Raw genomic sequence first — 22011 nt, 5'->3', positions numbered from 1 at the left:
AACCGTAGACGCAAAGTGAATTCATGGTGCTACGGGCGTTGCACTGTGGTAAGGGTCGTCTTCCCATAAAGCTGATTTTGTTCTGTTACTTTACTCCCATAATATACATTACACACACACAGACAATATCACTACATCATAACAATTCAATGGTGATGAGTTTAGAGTGCTACACTACAGTACTATATATATATATATATATATATATATATATATAAACAATAGGCAAGAACCCACAGCACTCATACATCCGCGGTGCCAGTGGTATTGTGACCACACTATTTAAATATAAAAATCATACAAATTCAGCACTCACCTAATATTAACACTTCAAACTGTAATTCATCTGAATTCAGGGAATGTTAGTTCCAAAATATTGCAATAGTTTGTTAAGCTGACCAGCCCCTTCACGGCCTTCCCATTTGGTCAGTCCCTACACTGACTTACACAAATCTGAGCAATGCTCACAGGCATCTTTTGGATTTTAAATACACAGCATGCTTATATTATGTGTTTAGGCCCTGTCCCACTCTTTTAAAGAGACAGGAACCACACCCAAGCATATCTATATAATTTTACAATATCTAAAACACCCACCACAGATCTTTATAGTCAGCCATTTCTTTACATAAATAGTGTGTGTGTGTGTGTGTGTGTGTGTGTGTGTGTGTGTGTGTGTGTGTGTGTGTGTGTGTGTTTATATATATATATATATATATATATATATATATATATGAACAAATCGGGGTGTTTAAAAAAAGGTAACAGAAACTTGTATATGTACTGTGCCTTGCTAAAGTATTCGCGCCCCTTTGCATTTTTCATATTTTGTTGCCTCACAACCTGGCATTAAGATGGATAGTTTGAAGGTTTACATCATTTCATTCACAGAACATGGCTACAACTTTGAAGATTTTTTTTTTTTTTTTTATTGAGAAGCAAACAACAAATAAGACAAAATAACAGAAAACTTCAGCTTGCATAACTATTCACCCCCCTAAAGTCAGTACTTTGTAGAGCCACATTTGCGGCAATTACAGCTGCAAGTGACTTTGGAAAAATCTCTATGACCTTGCCACTGGGATTTTTGCCCATTCCTCAAGGCGAAAATACTCCAGCTCCTTCATGTTGGATGGTTTCCGCTTGTGAACAGCAATCTTCAAGTCTGACCACAGATTCTCAATTGGATTGAGATCTGGGCTTTGACTAGGCCATTCCAACACATTTAAATGTTTCCCCTTAAACCACTCGAGTGTTGCTTTAGCAGTATGCTCCAGGTCATTGTCTTGCTGGAAGGTGAACCTCTGTCCCAGTCTCAAATCACAGGCAGACTGCAACAGGTTTTGCTCAAGAATATCCCTGTATTTAGCACATCCATCTTTCCCTTGACTTGAAACAGTTTACCAGTCCTTGCTGTTGAAAAACATCCCCACAGCATGATGCTGCCACCACCATGTTTCACTGCGGGGATGGTGTTCTTGGGGTGATGGGATGTGTTGGGTTTGCGCCAGACATAACATTTTCCTTGGTGGCCGAAAAGTTCAATTTGAGTCTCATCTGACCAGAGCACCTTCCTCCATACATTTGGGGAATAAGCCACATGCCTTTTGGCAAACTCATAACGTGCCTTCTTATTTTTAACACTAAGTAATGGCTTTTTTATGGCCACTCTTCCATAAAGCCCAGCTCTATGGAGTGTACGGCTTATTGTGGTCACATGCGCAGATATACCAGTCTCTGCTGTGGAACTCTGCAGCTCCTTCATGGTTACCTTTGGTCTCTGTGCTGCCTCTCTGATTAATGCCCTCCTTGCCCGGTCTCTGAGTTTTGGTGGCCGGCCCTCTCTTGGCAGGTTTGTTGTACCATGTTCTTTCCATTTGAAGATGATGGATTTGATGGTGCTCCGGAGGATCATCAAAGATTTGGACATTTTTTATAACCCAACCCTGACTTGTACTTCACAACAACTTTGTCCCTGACTTGTTTGGAGAGCTCCTTGGTCTTCATGGTGTGATGCCTCTTGCTTAGTGGTGTTGCAGCCTCTGGGGCCTTTCAGAAAAGGTGTGTTTATACTGACAGATCATGTGACACTTACCGTAGATTGCACACAGGTGGACTTCATTTCACGAATTATGTGACTTCTGAAGGTAATTGGCTGCACCAGAACTTTTGAGGGGATTCATAGCAAAGGAGGTGAATACATATGCACATGCCAATTTTCAAATGTTTATTTTAAAAAAATCTTTTTTTTATAAATTTTTCTTATTTCACTTCAACAACTTGGACTATTTTGTGTATATCAATCAGATAAAATTCAGATAAAAAATAAAATTACAAGTTGTAATGTAACAAAATAGGTAAAAAGCCAAGGGGGGGGGGGGGGTGAATACTTTAGCAAGGCATTGAGTGTCAGCCGGTATGCCACAGTACACCATCCAGGAACGTGCATGGTATATGGAACATTATTTCTGAAGCTATGGGTCAGACCTGAATGGTAGGCCTTCCCTGGCATCCGTAACAACTGGGTTCCAGGACAATTTCCAGAGACCTGCACCACCAAACAAAACTATCCTGACTTGGGTGGAGATGTCCTGGCAAACAGGGTCCATGGTTAATTATAACAAAAGACCTTCTGGCAGACCCCGCAGCACCACGAGCAATGTGTGAGGACGGAAAATAGTTTGTTACCTTTTTATTTAAACACCCTGTGTGTTGCAAATACAGTGTGTGTGTGTGTGTGTGTGTGTGTGTGTGTATATATATATATATATATATTGTAACACTGTAGGGGTGCAAGGTGCCTTTTCCTGGGGAATATGGCAGCACGCAGCAGCTGAGGAACAACACAAGTCCAGTTTCTGGTACAACTGACCCCGGCCAGTTTTATTGAAACAGAAAATAAAACAAACCCCAAAATAAAAATACCTTGCCTGTCCGGCACTAACTAAACATAAGATGTTCCTAACTGTCACTAAACAAAACACAGAGTTCTTCAGTACATACTGTATAGCTTACTTGCATCAGAAAGCGTGTCTCTCACACACAGATCCTGCAGCCTTCCCAGGCAGTCTGCCCATACTAATCAGGTTAGAAGCACTATATCACTCTTACACAGCTGAAACCCTGATTAGCCCTCTGTGAGGCCAAAGACCCGAACTGGGCCCAATGTCTAGAACTCGCCTTATCTCTCTCTCAGAGCCTTTACCCAGCTTTTACAGCAAACTGAAAAGGTTCAGACAAAACAAAAAGCATTTTTCCTAGAAGTTAACATTTTCTAAAACATGTAAGACAAGAACCTGGGACAAATATACCTGCCCTCAAACACTATCCCAGTGTTCTTGTCACATATCCCCCTCCCCTGTTTCGACCTAGGGGCCGGAACACTTGTAGCCCCCAAACAGAAGATGCGAGACAATGCATCTGCGTTGGCCAATTGTGTTCCCGGTCTATGTTCGACAGTAAACTTAAAGTCCTGCAACGCTAGAAACCATCTAGTTACACGAGCATTCTTGCCTCTATTTACATACATCCATTTTAAAGGGGCATGGTCTGTCACTAGTCTGAATTGTCTACCCAAGAGGTAATATCTCAAGGTATCTAGTGCCCACTTAATGGCCAAAGCCTCCTTTTCCACAATGGCATACCTTTTTTCATGCTCATTGAGTTTCCTACTCAAATAAATGATAGGGTGTTCGTCCCCATCTCTGGTTTGGGACAGCACAGCACCTATCCCTACCTCTGAGGCATCTGTCTGTACCACAAATTCTTTTGAAAAATCTGGTGTTATCAACACCGGTTGTGAACACAAAGCCACTTTTAACGCTTGGAACGCCTTTTCTGCATCAGGGTTCCATTTCACCACATTTGACTGCTTCCCTTTGGTAAGGTCTGACAACGGCACCGCTGTGGTCGCAAAATTAGGAATAAACCGTCTATAGTACCCAGTAATTCCCAAAAAAGCCCTTACCTGTTTTTTATTCACTGGACGAGGCCAGTTTTGAATAGCATCAACTTTATTCAATTGGGGCCTAATCAGACCTCTGCCTATGGTGAAGCCCAAGTATTTGACCTCCTCCATTGCGAGGCAGCACTTCTTTGGGTTAGCAGTTAACCCTGCCTCTCTGATTGAGTCCAGTACTGCTTGTACTTTAACCAAATGTGACCCCCAGTCTGTACTGTGAATTACCACATCATCCAAATAGGCAGCTGCATATTTTCTATGGGGCCTCAAAATTTTATCCATCGCCCGTTGAAAGGTTGCTGGAGCCCCATGCAACCCAAAGGGTAACATCTTATACTGGTACAGCCCCTCCGGAACCGAAAAGGCTGTTTTTTCTTTGGCGCTATCAGATAAAGGTATTTGCCAGTAACCTTTGGTCAGGTCCAATGTGGTGAGAAACCTGGCTGTTCCCAGCCTTTCTACAAGCTCATCCACACGGGGCATGGGGTATGCGTCAAACTTGGACACCTCATTTAACTTACGAAAGTCATTACAGAAGCGTATGCTACCGTCGGGCTTCGGGATGAGCACTATGGGACTGGACCACTCACTGTTAGACTCCTCTATGACTCCAAGTTCTAACATGGTTTTAACTTCCTTAGAAATAGCTTCTCGCTGAGCTTCAGGAATCCTATATGGCTTTAAATGAACCCTGACCCCTGGTTCTGTGACAATGTCATGTTTTATTATGGTCGTTCGGCCAGGCAGCTCTGAAAATACCTCCCTATTTTGGATGAGAAATTCTTTAACCTGATTGTTCTGATCAGCTGATAATGTCTCTGACACCTTCACTGCGGGAAGCAACCGGGGTGAAGACACCGAAGGGCAAGGCTCCGCTGACAGAGACAACCTATCTTTCCAGGGTTTGATTAAGTTAACATGGTAGATCTGTTCGGGTTTTCTCTTTCCCGGCTGGTATACTTTGTAATTAACCTCATTCACTTTTTCCCTAATCTCAAATGGACCCTGCCATTTAGCTAGGAATTTGCTTTCCACAGTGGGTACCAAAACAAGAACTCTATCTCCAGGAGCAAATTCCCGTATCTTGGCACTCCGGTTATAGACCCTCTGTTGAGCACTTTGGGCCTGTTCCATGTGCTCTCTGACAACAGGTACCACGGCTGCAATCCTATCCTGCATTTGTGTTACATGCTCAATAACGCTTCTATAAGGAGTGGGCTGTCCTTCCCACGTCTCTTTGGCAACATCCAACAGCCCTCTGGGGTGTCTACCATACAACAAATCAAATGGAGAAAACCCCGTAGAGGACTGAGGAACTTCTCTGATGGCCATTAACAAGTAGGGCAACAAACAATCCCAGTTTTTCCCATCTCTCTCAACAACCTTTTTTAACATACTTTTTAATGTTTTATTAAACCTTTCCACCAACCCGTCAGTTTGGGGATGGTAGATGGACGTCCTGAGGTGAGTGACCTTAAATAACTTGCACAATTCTTTCATGATCCTTGACATAAATGGAGTACCTTGGTCAGTCAAAATTTCTTTTGGTATTCCCACTCTACTAAATACCTGCACCAGCTCCCTAGCTATCGCCTTGGTTGTGATAGTGCGTAAAGGGACAGCCTCAGGATATCGAGTGGCATAGTCCATAATTACCAGGATATACTGATGGCCCCGAGCAGACTTTAACAAGGGCCCCACGAGATCCATGGCTATTCTGTCAAACGGGACCTCTATAATAGGCATGGGAACTAGTGGGCTCCTGAAATGGGGTCTAGGGGCATGATACTGGCATTCAGGACAGGAAGAACAATAGTCAGACACTTCTTTATAAACCCCTGGCCAAAAGAACCTTTGTAAAACTCTTTCAGTGGTTTTTTCTGCCCCTAAATGTCCTGCGGTAACGTGACTATGAGCTAAATCTAGTACCGTTCTCCGATAAGGCTGGGGAACTACCAGCTGTTCCACCACATCCTCACCCCTTTTGACAATGTGGTACAAGAGCTCATTACAGATGGCCATGTGGGGATACGTAACCCTGTCACCTGGTACCACAGGTTCCCCATTAACAATCTTAACATTCTCTCTAGCCTTTATTAAGGTAGGATCCTTTAACTGTTCAGACGCAAACAGATCCTTCTTTACCTCCAGGTCAGGCACGCTTTCAGTTCTAACTACTATGTCTCTGTTCCCGGCAAGAGGGTCCTCACTGGACTCCCCATCTGTCACTTCCCCAGACAAACTAGCAAAAGGCAAAGGGCCAGAAAGTTCCGAAGACCCACGTACATCCATAAAATCACCGGTATTATCAACTGGCTTTTTACTTCTCACATCTGTTGATAACCGGGATTCCCACAGTTTCCAAAAATGAGGAAAATCCCTCCCTATTATGGCCTCATGCACCAAGGTAGGGACCAGTCCCACTTTAACCATTGCTGACCCACAACAAGTTTCTATATTCACCTCAGCAGTGGCATAATGTTGGGTATCCCCATGTATGCAAGTTACCCCAATAGGTATTTGCTGGACCTTTAAGGGGTTCACTAACCCAGCTTTCACGAGGGTAACTAAACTTCCTGAATCTAGCAAGGCCTCTACCCGGTTACCTTCTAAGAACACATCGCACATTTGTTTTTCCAGCTCAGGTGAAGGTACCACAGTACAGGCTAACCTAGCAAAGAAAGACATTCTGCGACATTCAAAGGCAGCATCACATTGCATGGGTTCTTGCGTGACTGGGCAATTGGCAATAACATGACCTGGCATACCACACCTAAAACATTTAACCACACGATTATCAACCCATTTGGGCAGCATAGACCGTTCTAGCCCCATTGGCCTGTTTCCAGGGCCAGTGTTTACAGTCTCTCCAGCCTTGCGTTCTCTTAACCGCCCAGCAACGTTTTCCCACGGAACAGTCTTACCAGTCTTTACTGAAGGGCGCTGTCGAGGATCTATGGGTTGCTGGGTGGTCATCAGTAGTTCCTCTGCTGCCAAATACCTCTCTACCATGTCCACTAATTGGTCAGCAGTACCCGGGTTTCCATGGCTCACCCACTTGCGCAGGACCATGGGCAAAGATCTCAAGTAGCGGTCCATGACGACTCTTTCCACCATCTGGGGACCAGTTAATGTCTCTGGCTGTAGCCATTTTTTTGTTAGCTGAATAAGGTCGTGCATCTGGGAGCGCGGAGGCTTCTCCATGGCGTACAGCCAACGGTGCACCCGTTGTGCTCGTACTGACAGCGTGACTCCCAGGCGGGTCAGGATCTCAGTCTTTAGTTTATCATAGTCCCGAGCCTCAGCAGGGCTTAAATCAAAGTAAGCTTTTTGGGGCTCACCTGACAGGAAAGGTGCCAGCAGACTGGCCCACTGTGCTTTCGGCCAGTTCTCACGCTCGGCAGTCCTTTCAAACGTGGTCAGATAGGCCTCCACATCATCAGCCTCTGTCATTTTCTGCAGGAAGTGACTGGCTCGTATAGAACTAGAGCTGGTTGGAGCACTGACGGCCACATCTCCAACCCGAGCTGCAAGTCTCTGCACCACTTCTGCTAAGGCCTCTCTATCCTGACGCTGTTGCCTGTAAAGTTCATCAACAACTGCCTGCTGTTGTCTCTTATTTTCCTCCATTGCCACCTGCTGCTGTCTGTTGGCCTCCTGCTGTAGTCTCCAATTTTCCTCCATTGCCACCTGCTGCTGTCGGTTGGCCTCCTGCTGAGCCGCTGTAGCTTTCAGCAAGGCTTTAAGCAGATCCTCCATGTCAACAGATTTTTCAGGCGGCTTTGCAGCTGCTTTCACCCAGGACATATATCAAACCCTCAGGGGTGAGTCTCAGTAACTTCACACTGGGCTGTATCTGCATAAACCACCGTTTTCTGCAGGCCTCACAAAGCTGCTGCTTTCACTTATGCGCAGAACAGCCTGCTCGCATTCTCCACCAAGTTGTAACACTGTAGGGGTGCAAGGTGCCTTTTCCTGGGGAATATGGCAGCACGCAGCAGCTGAGGAACAACACAAGTCCAGTTTCTGGTACAACTGACCCCGGCCAGTTTTATTGAAACAGAAAATAAAACAAACCCCAAAATAAAAATACCTTGCCTGTCCGGCACTAACTAAACATAAGATGTTCCTAACTGTCACTAAACAAAACACAGAGTTCTTCAGTACATACTGTATAGCTTACTTGCATCAGAAAGCGTGTCTCTCACACACAGATCCTGCAGCCTTCCCAGGCAGTCTGCCCATACTAATCAGGTTAGAAGCACTATATCACTCTTACACAGCTGAAACCCTGATTAGCCCTCTGTGAGGCCAAAGACCCGAACTGGGCCCAATGTCTAGAACTCGCCTTATCTCTCTCTCAGAGCCTTTACCCAGCTTTTACAGCAAACTGAAAAGGTTCAGACAAAACAAAAAGCATTTTTCCTAGAAGTTAACATTTTCTAAAACATGTAAGACAAGAACCTGGGACAAATATACCTGCCCTCAAACACTATCCCAGTGTTCTTGTCACAATATATATACTCACACATATACCTATACACACAACCTATATAGCATACTGAGGTTCTCAACATGCAGCCCAGATAGGCGGTGTTATTATAGCAGCTAACCGGGGTAAGAGTAATTGCATTTTGTCAAGCAGCAATTTCAGTAGCAAACACTTGTTATATGATTTATAGAATATGCTCATTTAGAGTTTCCGGCAGACAGGTTACATACATACACTTACATAACAGGCGACTTGTTTACTGAAGCGGAACCTATCAATATGCATAAAAGGCAGTGGAGTTGAGCGCCTATCTGTTTATGCCGCTATAAAATCTCTGGCCTCACTAATGAGGCTGCCAATTAATGTCAATTAGAATGACAGTGGATGCTGGACTGGAGAGCATATACAACGCTGCGAGTAAGATGCGCTAACTGCCTCCAGACCATACAATATCCTCCCTGCAATCACAGCGCCACAGCGGGCAAAGTAGCCAGGTACTGCGGATTCGGGAAGAAATGGGAGATGGCACGGTTGAAATACATTTTATCTGTGTAGGGAAAATAGAATATATTCCTACAGCTCATAATAGGCCACGTGAATTTTGAACGGTAAAAAACTCATTTGCTAGTCATCTGCGTCGTTTATAATAGTGAACAAAGCAAACATCAGAAACGTGGACTTATAAATAACAATGGTATAAATTTAATCATGACATAGACATGAGATCTAAATAGAAACGTAGAGAAAAACACAAAAAAGTTTTTTCATTGATTGGTAATGAGATAGATTAGGTTCAACCTACTTGTAAAGATGGGGTATGATCACTGAATTAGGCTGGAAAAGTTCCTTGATGCAACCGTCTCTCAATCACACTTACTCCACTGGGTAACGGCAGCCATATAAACAGCTGCTATAGGAGTTGCGTTACGTCAGGCCATTACTGCAGCCACTGGCGTGGTTGTATATGAGCAGGCGGAGCTAATGGACGGCAAAGTTGTGCATTCATTCCTATAGTAAAGCAGACCGTGCTGTGTGACACAGGCATACACTTGTGGGGATAAAGACCTTTCATTTCAGGACCATGGACAGCGTGGAAGAATGGTTTATTTATTTCTTACGGTTCCTCGAGCTGTCCATTGTTTAATATACTGTAGTCTAGCACTCTAAACTCATCACCATTGAATTGTTATGATGTAGTGACATTGTCCATGTGTACCGTGTATTATGGGAGTAAAGTAACAAAACAAAACCTGCTTTATGGGAAGAAATGTCCATTTCCTGCCACAGGCCGGTCACTACTTGGCTGGGGAAGTTACAGGGAATGTGACTCTTATGTTATAGTACTGCCACATTACAGAGGGACGCCTATAATACATAAATGTATTAATCCCTGGGAGGCTTTCTCACTGTAGTCACATGACTGTAAAAATAAAGACACGCCTCTTTGTATCAAGGGGCCTTCCAAGAACACCAGAGGGCTCACATGGAACCTGTTTTATCTCTTGAGGGGTTATGGGAAATCCTATTGAGACTAAATGTTGGTACTCCCATTGTCAGGAATAGCTGAGCTGTACAAGCAGATACTGTACTACTTTTTTTTTATAGTGCCACAATACAGCCAACTGTGTGATAAACAGTCAATAACAGTAAAGTATGGACAAGCCCAGAATGACCTACGCACAGATAATGGAGGCAGCCAATCAGCTTGCTGCACACCAGTGACATCACTGTGCCATTGTGTGTAGAGCCATGATTAATGTTAGAGAGATCATCACTGCCGATGACAAACACCAGATATTTGTGATCCTAGAACAGGTAATTGCTACGTATTAGTCATGTAGCCCTGATAAAACGATGCACAGAGTACAAGCACTGACATATTAATGCCGTAGTACGCAGATTGCAGTTTGGACATGTAAGTGGAATGAGATATGAGATATGAAAGGTGTCTGAGATAAGTTGTTACCATGAGGGTCCAGCTCCCGGTGGGAATCTGTATGCAGCGAGCCCGCTGCCATTCATCTCTCAGGGAAGCTAGAACGTTCCACAGTGTTGAGTCATAAAAGTAAAACTGGCGTATAAATCCCACTATTTACATTCATTACAATAGCACTTTTATCACCGGGATAAGTTGAAAGTAACAATAAGACAGAGAGCATTTTATGTGGCCACTTATCCTGGAGAAGCTCCTTCTAAATGTTTGATGTCCGCGAGCTATGTTCCTAAATTGTACGCCAGCTATTCAACTGCGTCTAATGGACACATTTTGTACTAAATCTCAGACAAAAAAAGGAGATTTTAAAAATGCCGTAACCTTTCCCTGCGTCTCTGGTAGATCTGTTCCGCACAGCGGCAGGAACTCGTCGCTGGCTGAATTTCGGCTTCTGTATTATGGGTTCCGTGCCCATCTAGCGTAGAATGACAGGAGTAAATCACATAATACAGAATGTGAGTGATTATCAGCTATAATGCTGTATGTGAGTGATTACACACGAACACATTGTGACATTTTAATGCTTTCAGTGAACGATAACTGTGTGGTTTTGCCAAATTTAGTCGCATAGCTTTGAGCGTTTTACACTAAACCGAGGAGGCTTGAAAAAGAGACTTTTGATCCCTATGCTATAAACATGGCCATTAGCAAAGCGACCATGTTTACACACTTTACAAACACCTGTGTGAATTAACGCTTTGTACGATGTATGCTGGGCCTTAAAACTGAAACTCTAATAAAAATTAAGATTTATTTTTAAAACATAAGTCACTCTTATATGTGGCTGGGATTCTTTTTACAACTATTTTATTTCTTCAAGCTGCTACAGATTATTTGTGATAAAAAGTATCTTGCGAATACCATGGCAACCACAGTTACATACCCTAAGATTCGTGAGCAGAAGGCATTGGAAAACCAATCCTTTGAGCACGCTCAGTCACAGCACAATCCACCACCATTGCACTGCCCTCACGTGACCACTGCAGAAATTACACAACACTGCACAATGCTTTCAGATCAGACGCTCAGAAGACAAGAGAAATCAGATCTGCTAGACCTGCGAGTCATGAGGCTGCTGTCACTGACAGCACTGATGTAAATCAGATGACCCTCTCCTTGGGAACAAGCTGTAGGGGCATCTTTTTTTTAAAGTTTTTTTGCTGCAAATTCCCTAGAAATGTCCGCATTGAGTATATCCAGAATGTACTGACAATTTCTGCCATGATGTCTCTATGGGGGTAATTCAGAGTTGATCGTAGCAGCAAATTTGTTAGCAGTTGGGCAAAACCATGTGCACTGCAGGGGGGCAGATGTAACATGTGCAGAGGGAGTTAGATTTGGGTGGGGGTAAATACTGGCTGCTTTATTTTTAACACTGCAGTTTAGATTTCAGTTTGTACACACCCCACCCAAATCTAACTCTCTCTGCACATGTTATATCTGCCCCCCCTGCAGTGCACATGGTTTTGCCCAACTGCTAACAAATTTGCTGCTGCGATCAACTCTGAATTAGGCCCTAAATGCAAAGGGGAAAGCAGTCCATATAGGGGGTCATTCCGACTTGATCGCACGTAGCAACGTTTTGCTGCTCGTGCGATCAACTAGACGCCGCCTATGGGGGAGGGTTTTTTAGCACAGCAGGGCTGCGATCGCTTGTGCAGCTGCTATGCTAAAAAAGTTTTGTGCATAACAAGACCAGCCCTGCAGTTACTTACCCTGTGCGATGGATCCAGCGACGAAGGTCCCAGAATTGACGTCAGACAACCGCCCTCCAAACACCTGGACACGCCTGCGTTCGGATCTCCACGCCCAGAAAACGGTGAGTATCCGCCCAGGAACACCTCCCCGCTGTCAATCTTCTTGCGATTGCGCCAGCGATCACTTTCTTCTAGACGTTGCCTGGCGACGGTTGTCGCTGGGCAACGCCGCGCGTGCGCATTGCGGGCACCGCGCATGCGCATTTCCAACCCATTCGCACCGCAGCGATGAATTGCTGCATGGGAACGGGTCGGAATGACCCCCATAGTCTCTATGGGAAATGTGGAAGTGCCAAATTTACCTAGCTCCGAAAAGCTTAGCTTGCACCCAGACAAATTACATTATCTTTAGATGGCATTAGTAATTGTAGCCTACTGGCTACACCAAACCAAATGTGTCCTTTGGATCCCTCTTCAGTAACTAACCCATACACAGACATATAAATTCCCCTTTACTACACTGAACATGTGCGGAATATTTGTGTTGTCCTGCATAGTGGATTGACACATCAGATACCAGCCACAGTCAAATACTCATTTTTTTCATCTGAGGAACATAGCCAGAATCAAGCACTTAATTCCCTTAGAAGATCTGCCTAGACTACTGCAATGCCCTCTACCCGAGTCTCCCAACAAAAGAATGGCACCACTCACAGATGGTACCAAATGCAGCTGCCAGTCTGTCAACCAACCAGCCCCATTCCTGACACATAACACCCATTCTCTACTCCCTACACTGGCTGCCTGTAAGATGGCGAATCTATTTCAAGATTGGCTTACTGACTTTCAAAGTCCTACCCCTTATTGTCCCGTTCCCTTACCGCAATCTGTAGATGAAGGTCTATTAGCAGTACCTAGGATCTCCCTGAATTCATCTGGGGATCACGCTTTCAGCTTTGCTGCTTTGACTCTATGGAACTTGCCGCCCCGTACAGTTTGAGAGGCTTCCACTCTAGAATCCTTTAAAAACTGACCCAAGACTTATCTGTTCACCCTGGCATTTCACTAATGTCCCTTGTTACGCTTATTCTGTACTCTGTGTTGTAAAGACAAATGTCAAGCACTCTATAGCGAGAAAAGTGCTATATAAATAACACTGGACCACATTCAGGTCTGGTCGTTGTTGTGGCGCTTGCCACAAAATACAGATGGTCGGTAGTTTGCACATGCACAGGACCGGCATCAGGTCGTCATGATTGACAGTCTGAGGCTGTTTCGGGGGCGGCGGTGGCCTCCGTTTTTACGTATGGCCGCCGTTGAGGGGGAAGGAAGAGGCCAGCACTCTCCGTCGTTGGACAGAGATTTCCTGGCCTTCCCGATGGACGGCTTGTGTGCCCCAATGGGTGCCGTAAGCCACCCGATGGTGACGCAGTTATCCGATCACTCCTGCAGCAGGAGGCGTCTACTTGTAATAGACGCCTCCTACTGCATTAACAAACAGAGCTATACAAGGAAGCAGCCACACCACGTCTGAATCAGGCCCATTATTTTTATTGCTTTTATATTAATAGCAGAAGGACGACTTTTATGAGTGACATATTTCTATGATGCCGTTGTCTGAGCAGATATAGCAAATTAAAGCCCTTGGTTCGTAAATTTGCAAAAAATATTGGCGTTGTAATTGGTTGCTCTGTTTCGGAGTTATGTGGCAAAACAGTTGGTGAACTCTCCCTGTGCACCTGCTGGGTGATCTGGAACATGTGACCTGCTGGGTGGTCTGGGAACTGTGACAGTTATTTGCAGCAGGGCTTTTTTTGAAATTTGACTCCTAAGGGGGTGAAAAGGGGTAAAATGTTCCGCCTAGCAAACATCAGCTAGTTATTATTATCTCCTATATATGAAGGAAATACAGAACAAGTATGATTTATCCTCATGTGACTCAACAGAACAGAACATAAAACATGTATAATATATAGAATCCATACAGCACAACTCCATGTCTATAAATACATTTCTTAACTGTACAGTATTTGATTTTTCTTTCTAAAGAACAATTACACCTCAAAACTCAATACTGAAACACTGTATAAACCGAAAAGGCAAATTGCTATATACTAGTTTTATGAAGTTGAAATTGTTGGTGGAGAGTCTGAATATTATTGGGCCCCAGTTACACTATAGAATCTTATTCCATTGTGACTTCTTGCTGGAAGACTCTGTTTTTTATTCACTGTTATTCCGGTTGGCGCTATTAAAGACAATACGCTTGTAACACTGGCTGCCCTTCTACCTGGGTACATAAGCCCCATTTTATCGGGAACATTAGTCGGTTAACTCATTGGCAGCTCCCAGTGAATACTGCTCTGTTATCTTACTGATATGAAGATGAGTTCTCTCAGGGTTCTTCTAACACATCACTTCAACTCTCCTGTGTGGTCTCAAATCGGATCGTGCACATTAATTGGAGGCCTTCATCCCGCATGACAGAACGATGAAGAACGGCCTAATAAAAAGTGCTGAGAGTTTGGAGAGAGGGTCTATAAACTTTCAATGATTCTGATTCCATTAGTTATTGCGCTCTCCCGTAATCTTTTATGTAGCCTAATCTCGGCAGGTTTCTGTTATTTAAATTTTAATGTTTTTAAATGGCATGAAAATGATGTAATTATTTCTCAATTACCCAGTTACAGAACACATTGAGAGTAATTTATCTCTCTCTCAGATGTGGGAGCGGCAGTCAGTGAAGCACATAAAGGCGCTGGTTACAGAGGAAAGTGCTCTTTCCGAGCTGCTGATAAATGAACAAATTAACAGAAAGCAGAAGACAAACACCTTCCCTCAATACCAACCACTTACTTCCTCACCGCACTGTGTGCCAATTGTATCTCCAAACACACCACTTCCTCCTCACACTGTGCGCCAAACACTCCTCCTCACACTGTGCGCCAAACACTCCTTCTCACGCTGTGCGCCAAACACTCCTCCTCACGCTGTGCGCCAAATACTCCTCCTCACACTGTGCGCCAAACACTCCTCCTCACACTGTGCGCCAAACACTCCTCCTCACACTGTGCGCCAAACACTCCTCCTCACACTGTGCGCCAAACACTCCTCCTCACACTGTGCGCCAATCACTCCTCCTCACACTGTGCGCCAATCACTCCTCCTCACACTGGGCACCAATCACTCCTCCTCACACTGGGCACCAATCACTTCTCCTCACACTGGGCGCCAATCACTCCTCCTCACGCTGTGCACCAATCACTCCTCCTCACGCTGTGCGCCAAACACTCCTCCTCACACTGTACACCAATCAATCCTCCTCACATTGTGCACCAATCACTCCTCCTCACACTGTGCACCAATCACTCCTCCTCCCACTGTGCGCCAATCACTCCTCCTCACACTGTGGGCCACACACTCCCCCTCACACTGTGCGCCAATCACTCCTCCTGATACTGTGCGCCAAACACTCCTCCTGACACCGTGCGCCAATATGTATCTCCAAACCCAGCACTTCCTACTCACATTGTGCACCAATCACTCCTCCTCACGCTTTGCGCCAAACACTCCTCCTGACACCGTGCGCCAATATCTATCTCCAAACCCAGCACTTCCTACTCACACTGTGCACCAATCACTCCTCCTCATACTGTGCGCCAAACACTCCTCCTGACACCGTGCGCCAATATGTATCTCCAAACCCAGCACTTCATACTCACACTGTGCACCAATCACTCCTCCTCGCGCTTTGCGCCAAACACTCCTCCTCACACTGTGCGCCAATCACTCCTCCTCACACTGCACGCCAATCACTTCTCCTCACACTGCACGCCAAGCACTCCTCCTCACACTGCACGCCAAGCACTCCTCCTCACACTGCACGCCAAGCACTCCTCCTCACACTGCGCGCCAATCACTCCTCCTCACACTGTGCGCCAATCACTCCTCCTCACACTGTGCGCCAATCACTCCTCCTCACACTGTGCGCCAATCACTCCTCCTCACACTGTGTGCCAATCACTCCTCCTGATACTGTGCGCCAATATGCATCTCCAAACCAAGCACTTCCTACTCACACTGTGCACCAATCACTCCTCCTCATACTGTGCGCCAAACACTCCTCCTCACACTGTGCGCCAATATGCCTCTCCAAACCAAGCACTTCCTACTCACACTGTGCACCAATCACTCCTCCTCACACTGTGCGCCAAACACTCCTCCTCACACTGTGCGCCAAACACTCCTCCTCACACTGTGCGCTAATATGCATCTCCAAATCAAGCACTTCCTACTCACACTGTGCACCAATCACTCCTCATACTGTGCGCCAAACACTCCTCCTGACACTGTGCGCCAATATGTATCTCCAAACCCAGCACTTCATACTCACACTGTGCACCAATCACTCCTCCTCACACTGTGCGCCAAACACTACTCCTCACACTGTGCGCCAAACACTCCTCCTCACACTGTGCGCCAAACGCTCCTCCTGATACTGTGCGCCAATATGCATCTCGAAACCAAGCACTTCCTACTCACACTGTGCACCAATCACTCCTCATACTGTGCGCCAAACACTCCTCCTGACACTGTGCGCCAATATGTATCTCCAAACCCAGCACTTCATACTCACACTGTGTACCAATCACTCCTCCTCACGCTTTGCGCCAAACACTCCTCCTCACACTGTGCGCCAATCACTCCTCCTCACACTGTGCGCCAATCACTCCTCCTCACACTGCACGCCAATCACTCCTCCTCACACTGCACGCCAATCACTCCACCTCACACTGTGCGCCAATCACTCCTCCTCACACTGTGCACCAATCACTCCTCCTCACACTGTGCGCCAATTACTCCTCCTCACAGTGGAGGATCCTACCACTTCCTCACTGCCCTGTGCGTCAATAATCCCCTCACTTCCTCACTGCGCTGTGCAATAATAATCCCACCACTTCCTCACTGCCCTGTGCGTCAATAATCCCACCACTTCCTCACTGCGCTGTGCACTAATAATCCCACATTATCGGTCATGTATCTTTAACCATTTATCATTTATTTTTTAACAGTTATTTATATAGTTCACCCATATTCTATAGCGCTTTATAGTCTTCACATCAGTCCATGCCCCAACGGAGTTTACAATCTTTAGTCTCTATTATAGAAACACATGAGAATGTTTTTGGCATGAGGGGGGAAACTGGAGCACCCACGGTAACCCACATATACCTGAAGAGAACGCACAGACTCCACACAGATAGTTCCATTACCAGGAGTTTAACTCATGATCTTAGGTTTGTGAGTATGCAATGCTAACCACTACGCCAACTGGGCTTTTCAAAATGACGACCTTCAATTCAATAACTTAAATGACCAAAAAGACACCTGAAATCATCTGGTCGTTCATCCCATGTACTCTGCACAAGCAATGTTATACAGGTTGAGTATCCCATATCCAAATATTCCAAAATACGGAATATTCCGAAATACAGACTTTTTTGAGTGAGAGTGAGATAGTGAAACCTTTGTTTTTTGATGGCTCAATGTACACAAACTTTGTTTAATACACAAAAATATTGTATTAAATGACCTTCAGGCTGTGTGTATAAGGGGTATATGAAACATAAATGAATTGTGTGAATGTAGACACACTTTGTTTAATGCACAAAGTTATACAAAATATTGGCTAAAATGACCTTCAGGCTGTGTGTATAAGGTGTATATGTAACATAAATGCATTCTGTGCTTAGATTTAGGTCCCATCACCATGATATCTCATTATGGTATGCAATTATTACAAAATACGGAAAAATCCGATATCCAAAATACCTCTGGTCCCAATCATTTTGGATAAGGGGTACTCAACCTGTAATACAGATACATTTTCTAGAAACTGCAGCTCTGTACCAGCAAAACTGTAACAATTCCTAAACATACTGCTCTCATTTAAAAGTGACACAATAAAAAAAAAAATCTATAAATAGCAGATGTTCTGCAGTCCAGTTACTATATCAGCAGACGGCTGTGTGATGTTCTGCAGTCCTGTTACTATATCAGCAGAACGGTGTGTGATGTTCTGCAGTCCTGTTACTATATCAGCAGACGGCTGTGTGATGTTCTGCAGTCCTGTTACTATATCAGCAGACGGCTGTGTGATGTTCTGCAGTCCTGTTACTATATCAGCAGATGGCTGTGTGATGTTCTGCAGTCCTGTTACTATATCAGCAGATGGCTGTGTGATGTTCTGCAGTCCTGTTACTATATCAGCAGATGGCTGTGTGATGTTCTGCAGTCCTGTTACTATATCAGCAGACGGCTGTGTGATGTTCTGCAGTCCTGTTACTATATCAGCAGACGGCTGTGTGATGTTCTGTAGTCCTGTTACTATATCAGCAGATGGCTGTGTGATGTTCTGCAGTCCTGTTTCTATATCAGCAGATGGCTGTGTGATGTTCTGCAGTCCTGTTACTATATCAGCAGATGGCTGTGTGATGTTCTGCAGTCCTGTTACTATATCAGCAGATGGCTGTGTGACAGCTGTGTGATGTTCTGCAGTCCTGTTACTATATCAGCAGATGGCTGTGTGATGTTCTGCAGTCCTGTTACTATGTGATGTTCTGCAGTCCCGTTACTATATCAGCAGCCAGCTGTGTGATATTCTGCAATCTTGTTATTACGTGTGTGTCACCAAGTCCCTCAGATTGTTACAGCGAGCTACAGAAATACATAAGTCCTAATGCAAACATGCGTCTAGTTTAAAAATAGAGCTTACAGTTCTCTACAGAAGAGATGCAAAAGGTAACCTGTGGCATTATGGGTGTAAGGGAACTACAATTCCCAGCCAGAGATTGACAGGAGCGCCTGAGGTTGCATAAACACCCTGATAATGTGTCTGTGTGCTGTGTAATACTGTATGTTACATCCCATAGATTGCAGCACAGCTATATTCTTGCATAATAACATCACAGCATAACGTATAATAAGAACATGCGCTACTTATACACAATAACAGAACTACCGCTGTACACTGAGGACACTGTAAATTCCCTGTAACACCAAGGGGGTAAGTGTTGGCACAGCAATATAACAGCACCTACCTGACAGAGCCAATCATGTAAGGCTGGGCGAGCTGAATGACAATAGCACCACTGCCCAGCTGGTGACAGGTGTAGCCGGAATCCCAGTCGTAGTTCTTCGTGTCTCCGTTCAGCAACGCGTTCCGACTGCGGCTCACTCCCTCGATCACGCTGGCTGCTTCCGCGATGGTGGCCACGTTCTCTGTAGGGACTGAAAATCCACAAGTGAATCATTATTAAGGTACCGCGTGGGACAAACACTACATGGGGGACTACAGTTCGGGCTACGCCAGGTGAGAAACTCAGCGTATTGGGGTAAATTCCCATGTGACAGGCTACTGGTGACTATGAAGGTGGTAGGTGGACAACACAACAACAGTCAGTGCTGGCAGGGACCATCCACGCTACCAAAGTGTACCATATATTAGCTACACATACATAATATCAACCTTCAGCCCGTCAACACTGAAATGTCGACTTGGCAAGAATGTTGACATCGTTTTTAATGTACTGCAAGTCTATCCCTAACTGTAACCTTAACGCTTAGCCTAATGGTAATGTCAACTGTTCATGACGATGTATTACAGGTGTCAACATTTTAACCATGTAGATATCATGAATGTTGACCTATTGGTGTCAACATTGTTACATTAGTTTCTCATTAAACCATTTTTAAATGAACAAATCATGTTTTCCCTCTCAGCTGAAGCCACAGTCCGGACTGGACAGTCATCAGTAAACAAGAAGCTCAAACGGCAAAGCACAGCACACTGACACTGCTCTAGTGAACCAATGTCCTTATTTAGTGTACTCGAACCCAATCTCTACATACATCTCCAATGGCGTGAGATGACAGCAAGTGTAGATGCCGCATTGCGAATGTGCAAACTTCGTTCTGCAACATCTCATGCAGTGCCCTGGGCGCGGCTGCCTGCCATCTTGGGGGCGGTGAAGGGGAGCATTTGTCAGCCCAGTTTTGTATGCATTCAGAGGCCAGTGTCTGCGTCTTACGACATAGATTTCCTGGCCTCTACAGCGCAATTACACCGGACATCCTCAGTAACCTAAGGGTTACTCTGATGTCCGATGTTCTGGCGGATGAACCGATGCTGCATCTATGGACGTGACAGTGGATTTATTTACTACAGCATTAAGATACCACAGCACAGCGGCTCCGTACAAAGACGCAGCGGCTGTGTGGTTGTGTCTATCTCTGAATTAGGCACCAAGTCAAGGAAGCATTGCACTTTAAAACTGGCAACCTGCAAAAAAGGAGTGGGACAGATAAAGTGCTGGCTGATTGGTCATCTGTAACCAGGTAGCGGAGTAACCGCTTTTAGATGTATGATGGTCCAGAAGTGATTGCCTTTTCTATTTAAAGGGATGGAGCTGTCGGTACTTATTAGTCTTAAATAAAGGAGTGAAAAGCGCAGCAAAATAATAAGCATCAGAGAGAGAGAACAGCAGCAGAAGTCTCAGACAGGTGTCTGAAGTTTACGTTGAAAAAGACCAAAAATAGAAAATATCTATAAGAAACATACTGACAAAAATAGAGGATCCGTCTAACCCAAAATATGTAGAATGTATCAAGAAGAAGGTGAGTAATTACTCTAACGACATGTGGATAAGAGATAGGGCTGCATGCAGCTGGAGGGCACAGCGCTGCCGTAGGAGGCTAGTACAGGAAATCAGAGCAGGTAAATACTTATCTGTTATTTACAGAGAAGCAGCAAATCACACAGAATGATAACAAGGGGCGGAACACACAAGGAGTGGATATTTGCAGAGACTACTGGGACTGTGGTCAGGATCAAGGCCTGTATTCCTGGTTCACAGCACATCAAATCTAATAAATATGATATACATTACGCTTGGCAGCCATTGTGATGAAGGCAGGAACACACAACGAGCCTGGATCATGTTTGTAATACCCCTTTCACACCACTCAAATAACCAGGTATCGACCAGGCATATTGCCGGGTCTGGAAGACAGCAACAGCGTCCAATGCCAGATGCCACCCGGGAAGAACCCGTTTCCAATCCCCGGTGGGACCCAGCATTGAAAGTGTGAAAGGGGTACAAGTAAAGCAAAAAAAAAAGCAGGTAACTTTGTGTCTGGAACAAACTAAACTGCAAGGCAAGGGGAGCAAATACATTTATACTGTTTCTGTGCAGGGTAAATACCAACGGCTTTTGCACGCAGCCCACAAATGTTAGGCAGCTTTATTTTAACACAACCCACCCAAATCGAAATCTCTCTGCACATGCAACATAATTTTGCCCAGTTGCTTTTTTACAAACATGAATCAGGCCCAACCTGCACTCACCAGTTACCCCATACTGTATATACAGTCTGCATTCACCAGTTACCCCATACTGTATATACAGTCTGCACTCACCAGTTACCCCATACTGTATATACAGTCTGCACTCACCAGTTACCCTATACTGTATATACAGTCTGCACACCAGTTACCTCATACTGTATATACAGTCTGCACTAACCAGTTACTCCATACTGTATATACAGTCTGCACACCAGTTACCCCATACTGTATATACAGTCTGCACACCAGTTACCCCATACTGTGTATACAGTCTGCACTCACCAGTTACCCCATACTGTGTATACAGTCTGCACTCACCAGTTACCCCATACTGTATATACAGTCTGCACTCACCAGTTACCCCACACTGTATATACAGTCTGCACACCAGTTACCCCATACTGTATATACAGTCTGCACACCAGTTAACAATACTGTATATACAACCTGTGCATCATTTAA

General features: G+C 44.8%; 1 protein-coding gene across 7 annotated transcripts in view; it reads right to left on the bottom strand.

The window, feature by feature from the left end:
• The window catches only part of BTBD9 (BTB domain containing 9), a 260485-nt gene that overhangs the window by 58922 nt on the left and 179552 nt on the right, over positions 1–22011 (bottom strand). For all 7 annotated transcript variants that reach the window (XR_010176244.1, XR_010176243.1, XM_063918860.1 and 4 more), the window contains exon 8: positions 19244–19433. Coding sequence is in view for 5 of the 7 variants with exons in the window: in XM_063918860.1 (XP_063774930.1) it covers positions 19244–19433 (190 nt within the window). In the remaining 2 variants the exon portion in view is untranslated. The remainder of the gene's footprint in view (positions 1–19243; positions 19434–22011) is intronic.

This window comes from Pseudophryne corroboree, chromosome 4 (assembly GCF_028390025.1).
Source record: "Pseudophryne corroboree isolate aPseCor3 chromosome 4, aPseCor3.hap2, whole genome shotgun sequence".
NCBI lineage: Eukaryota > Metazoa > Chordata > Amphibia > Anura > Myobatrachidae > Pseudophryne > Pseudophryne corroboree.
Note: the sequence above shows the minus strand (reverse complement) of the source record. Positions and strands in the feature narration are given on the sequence as shown.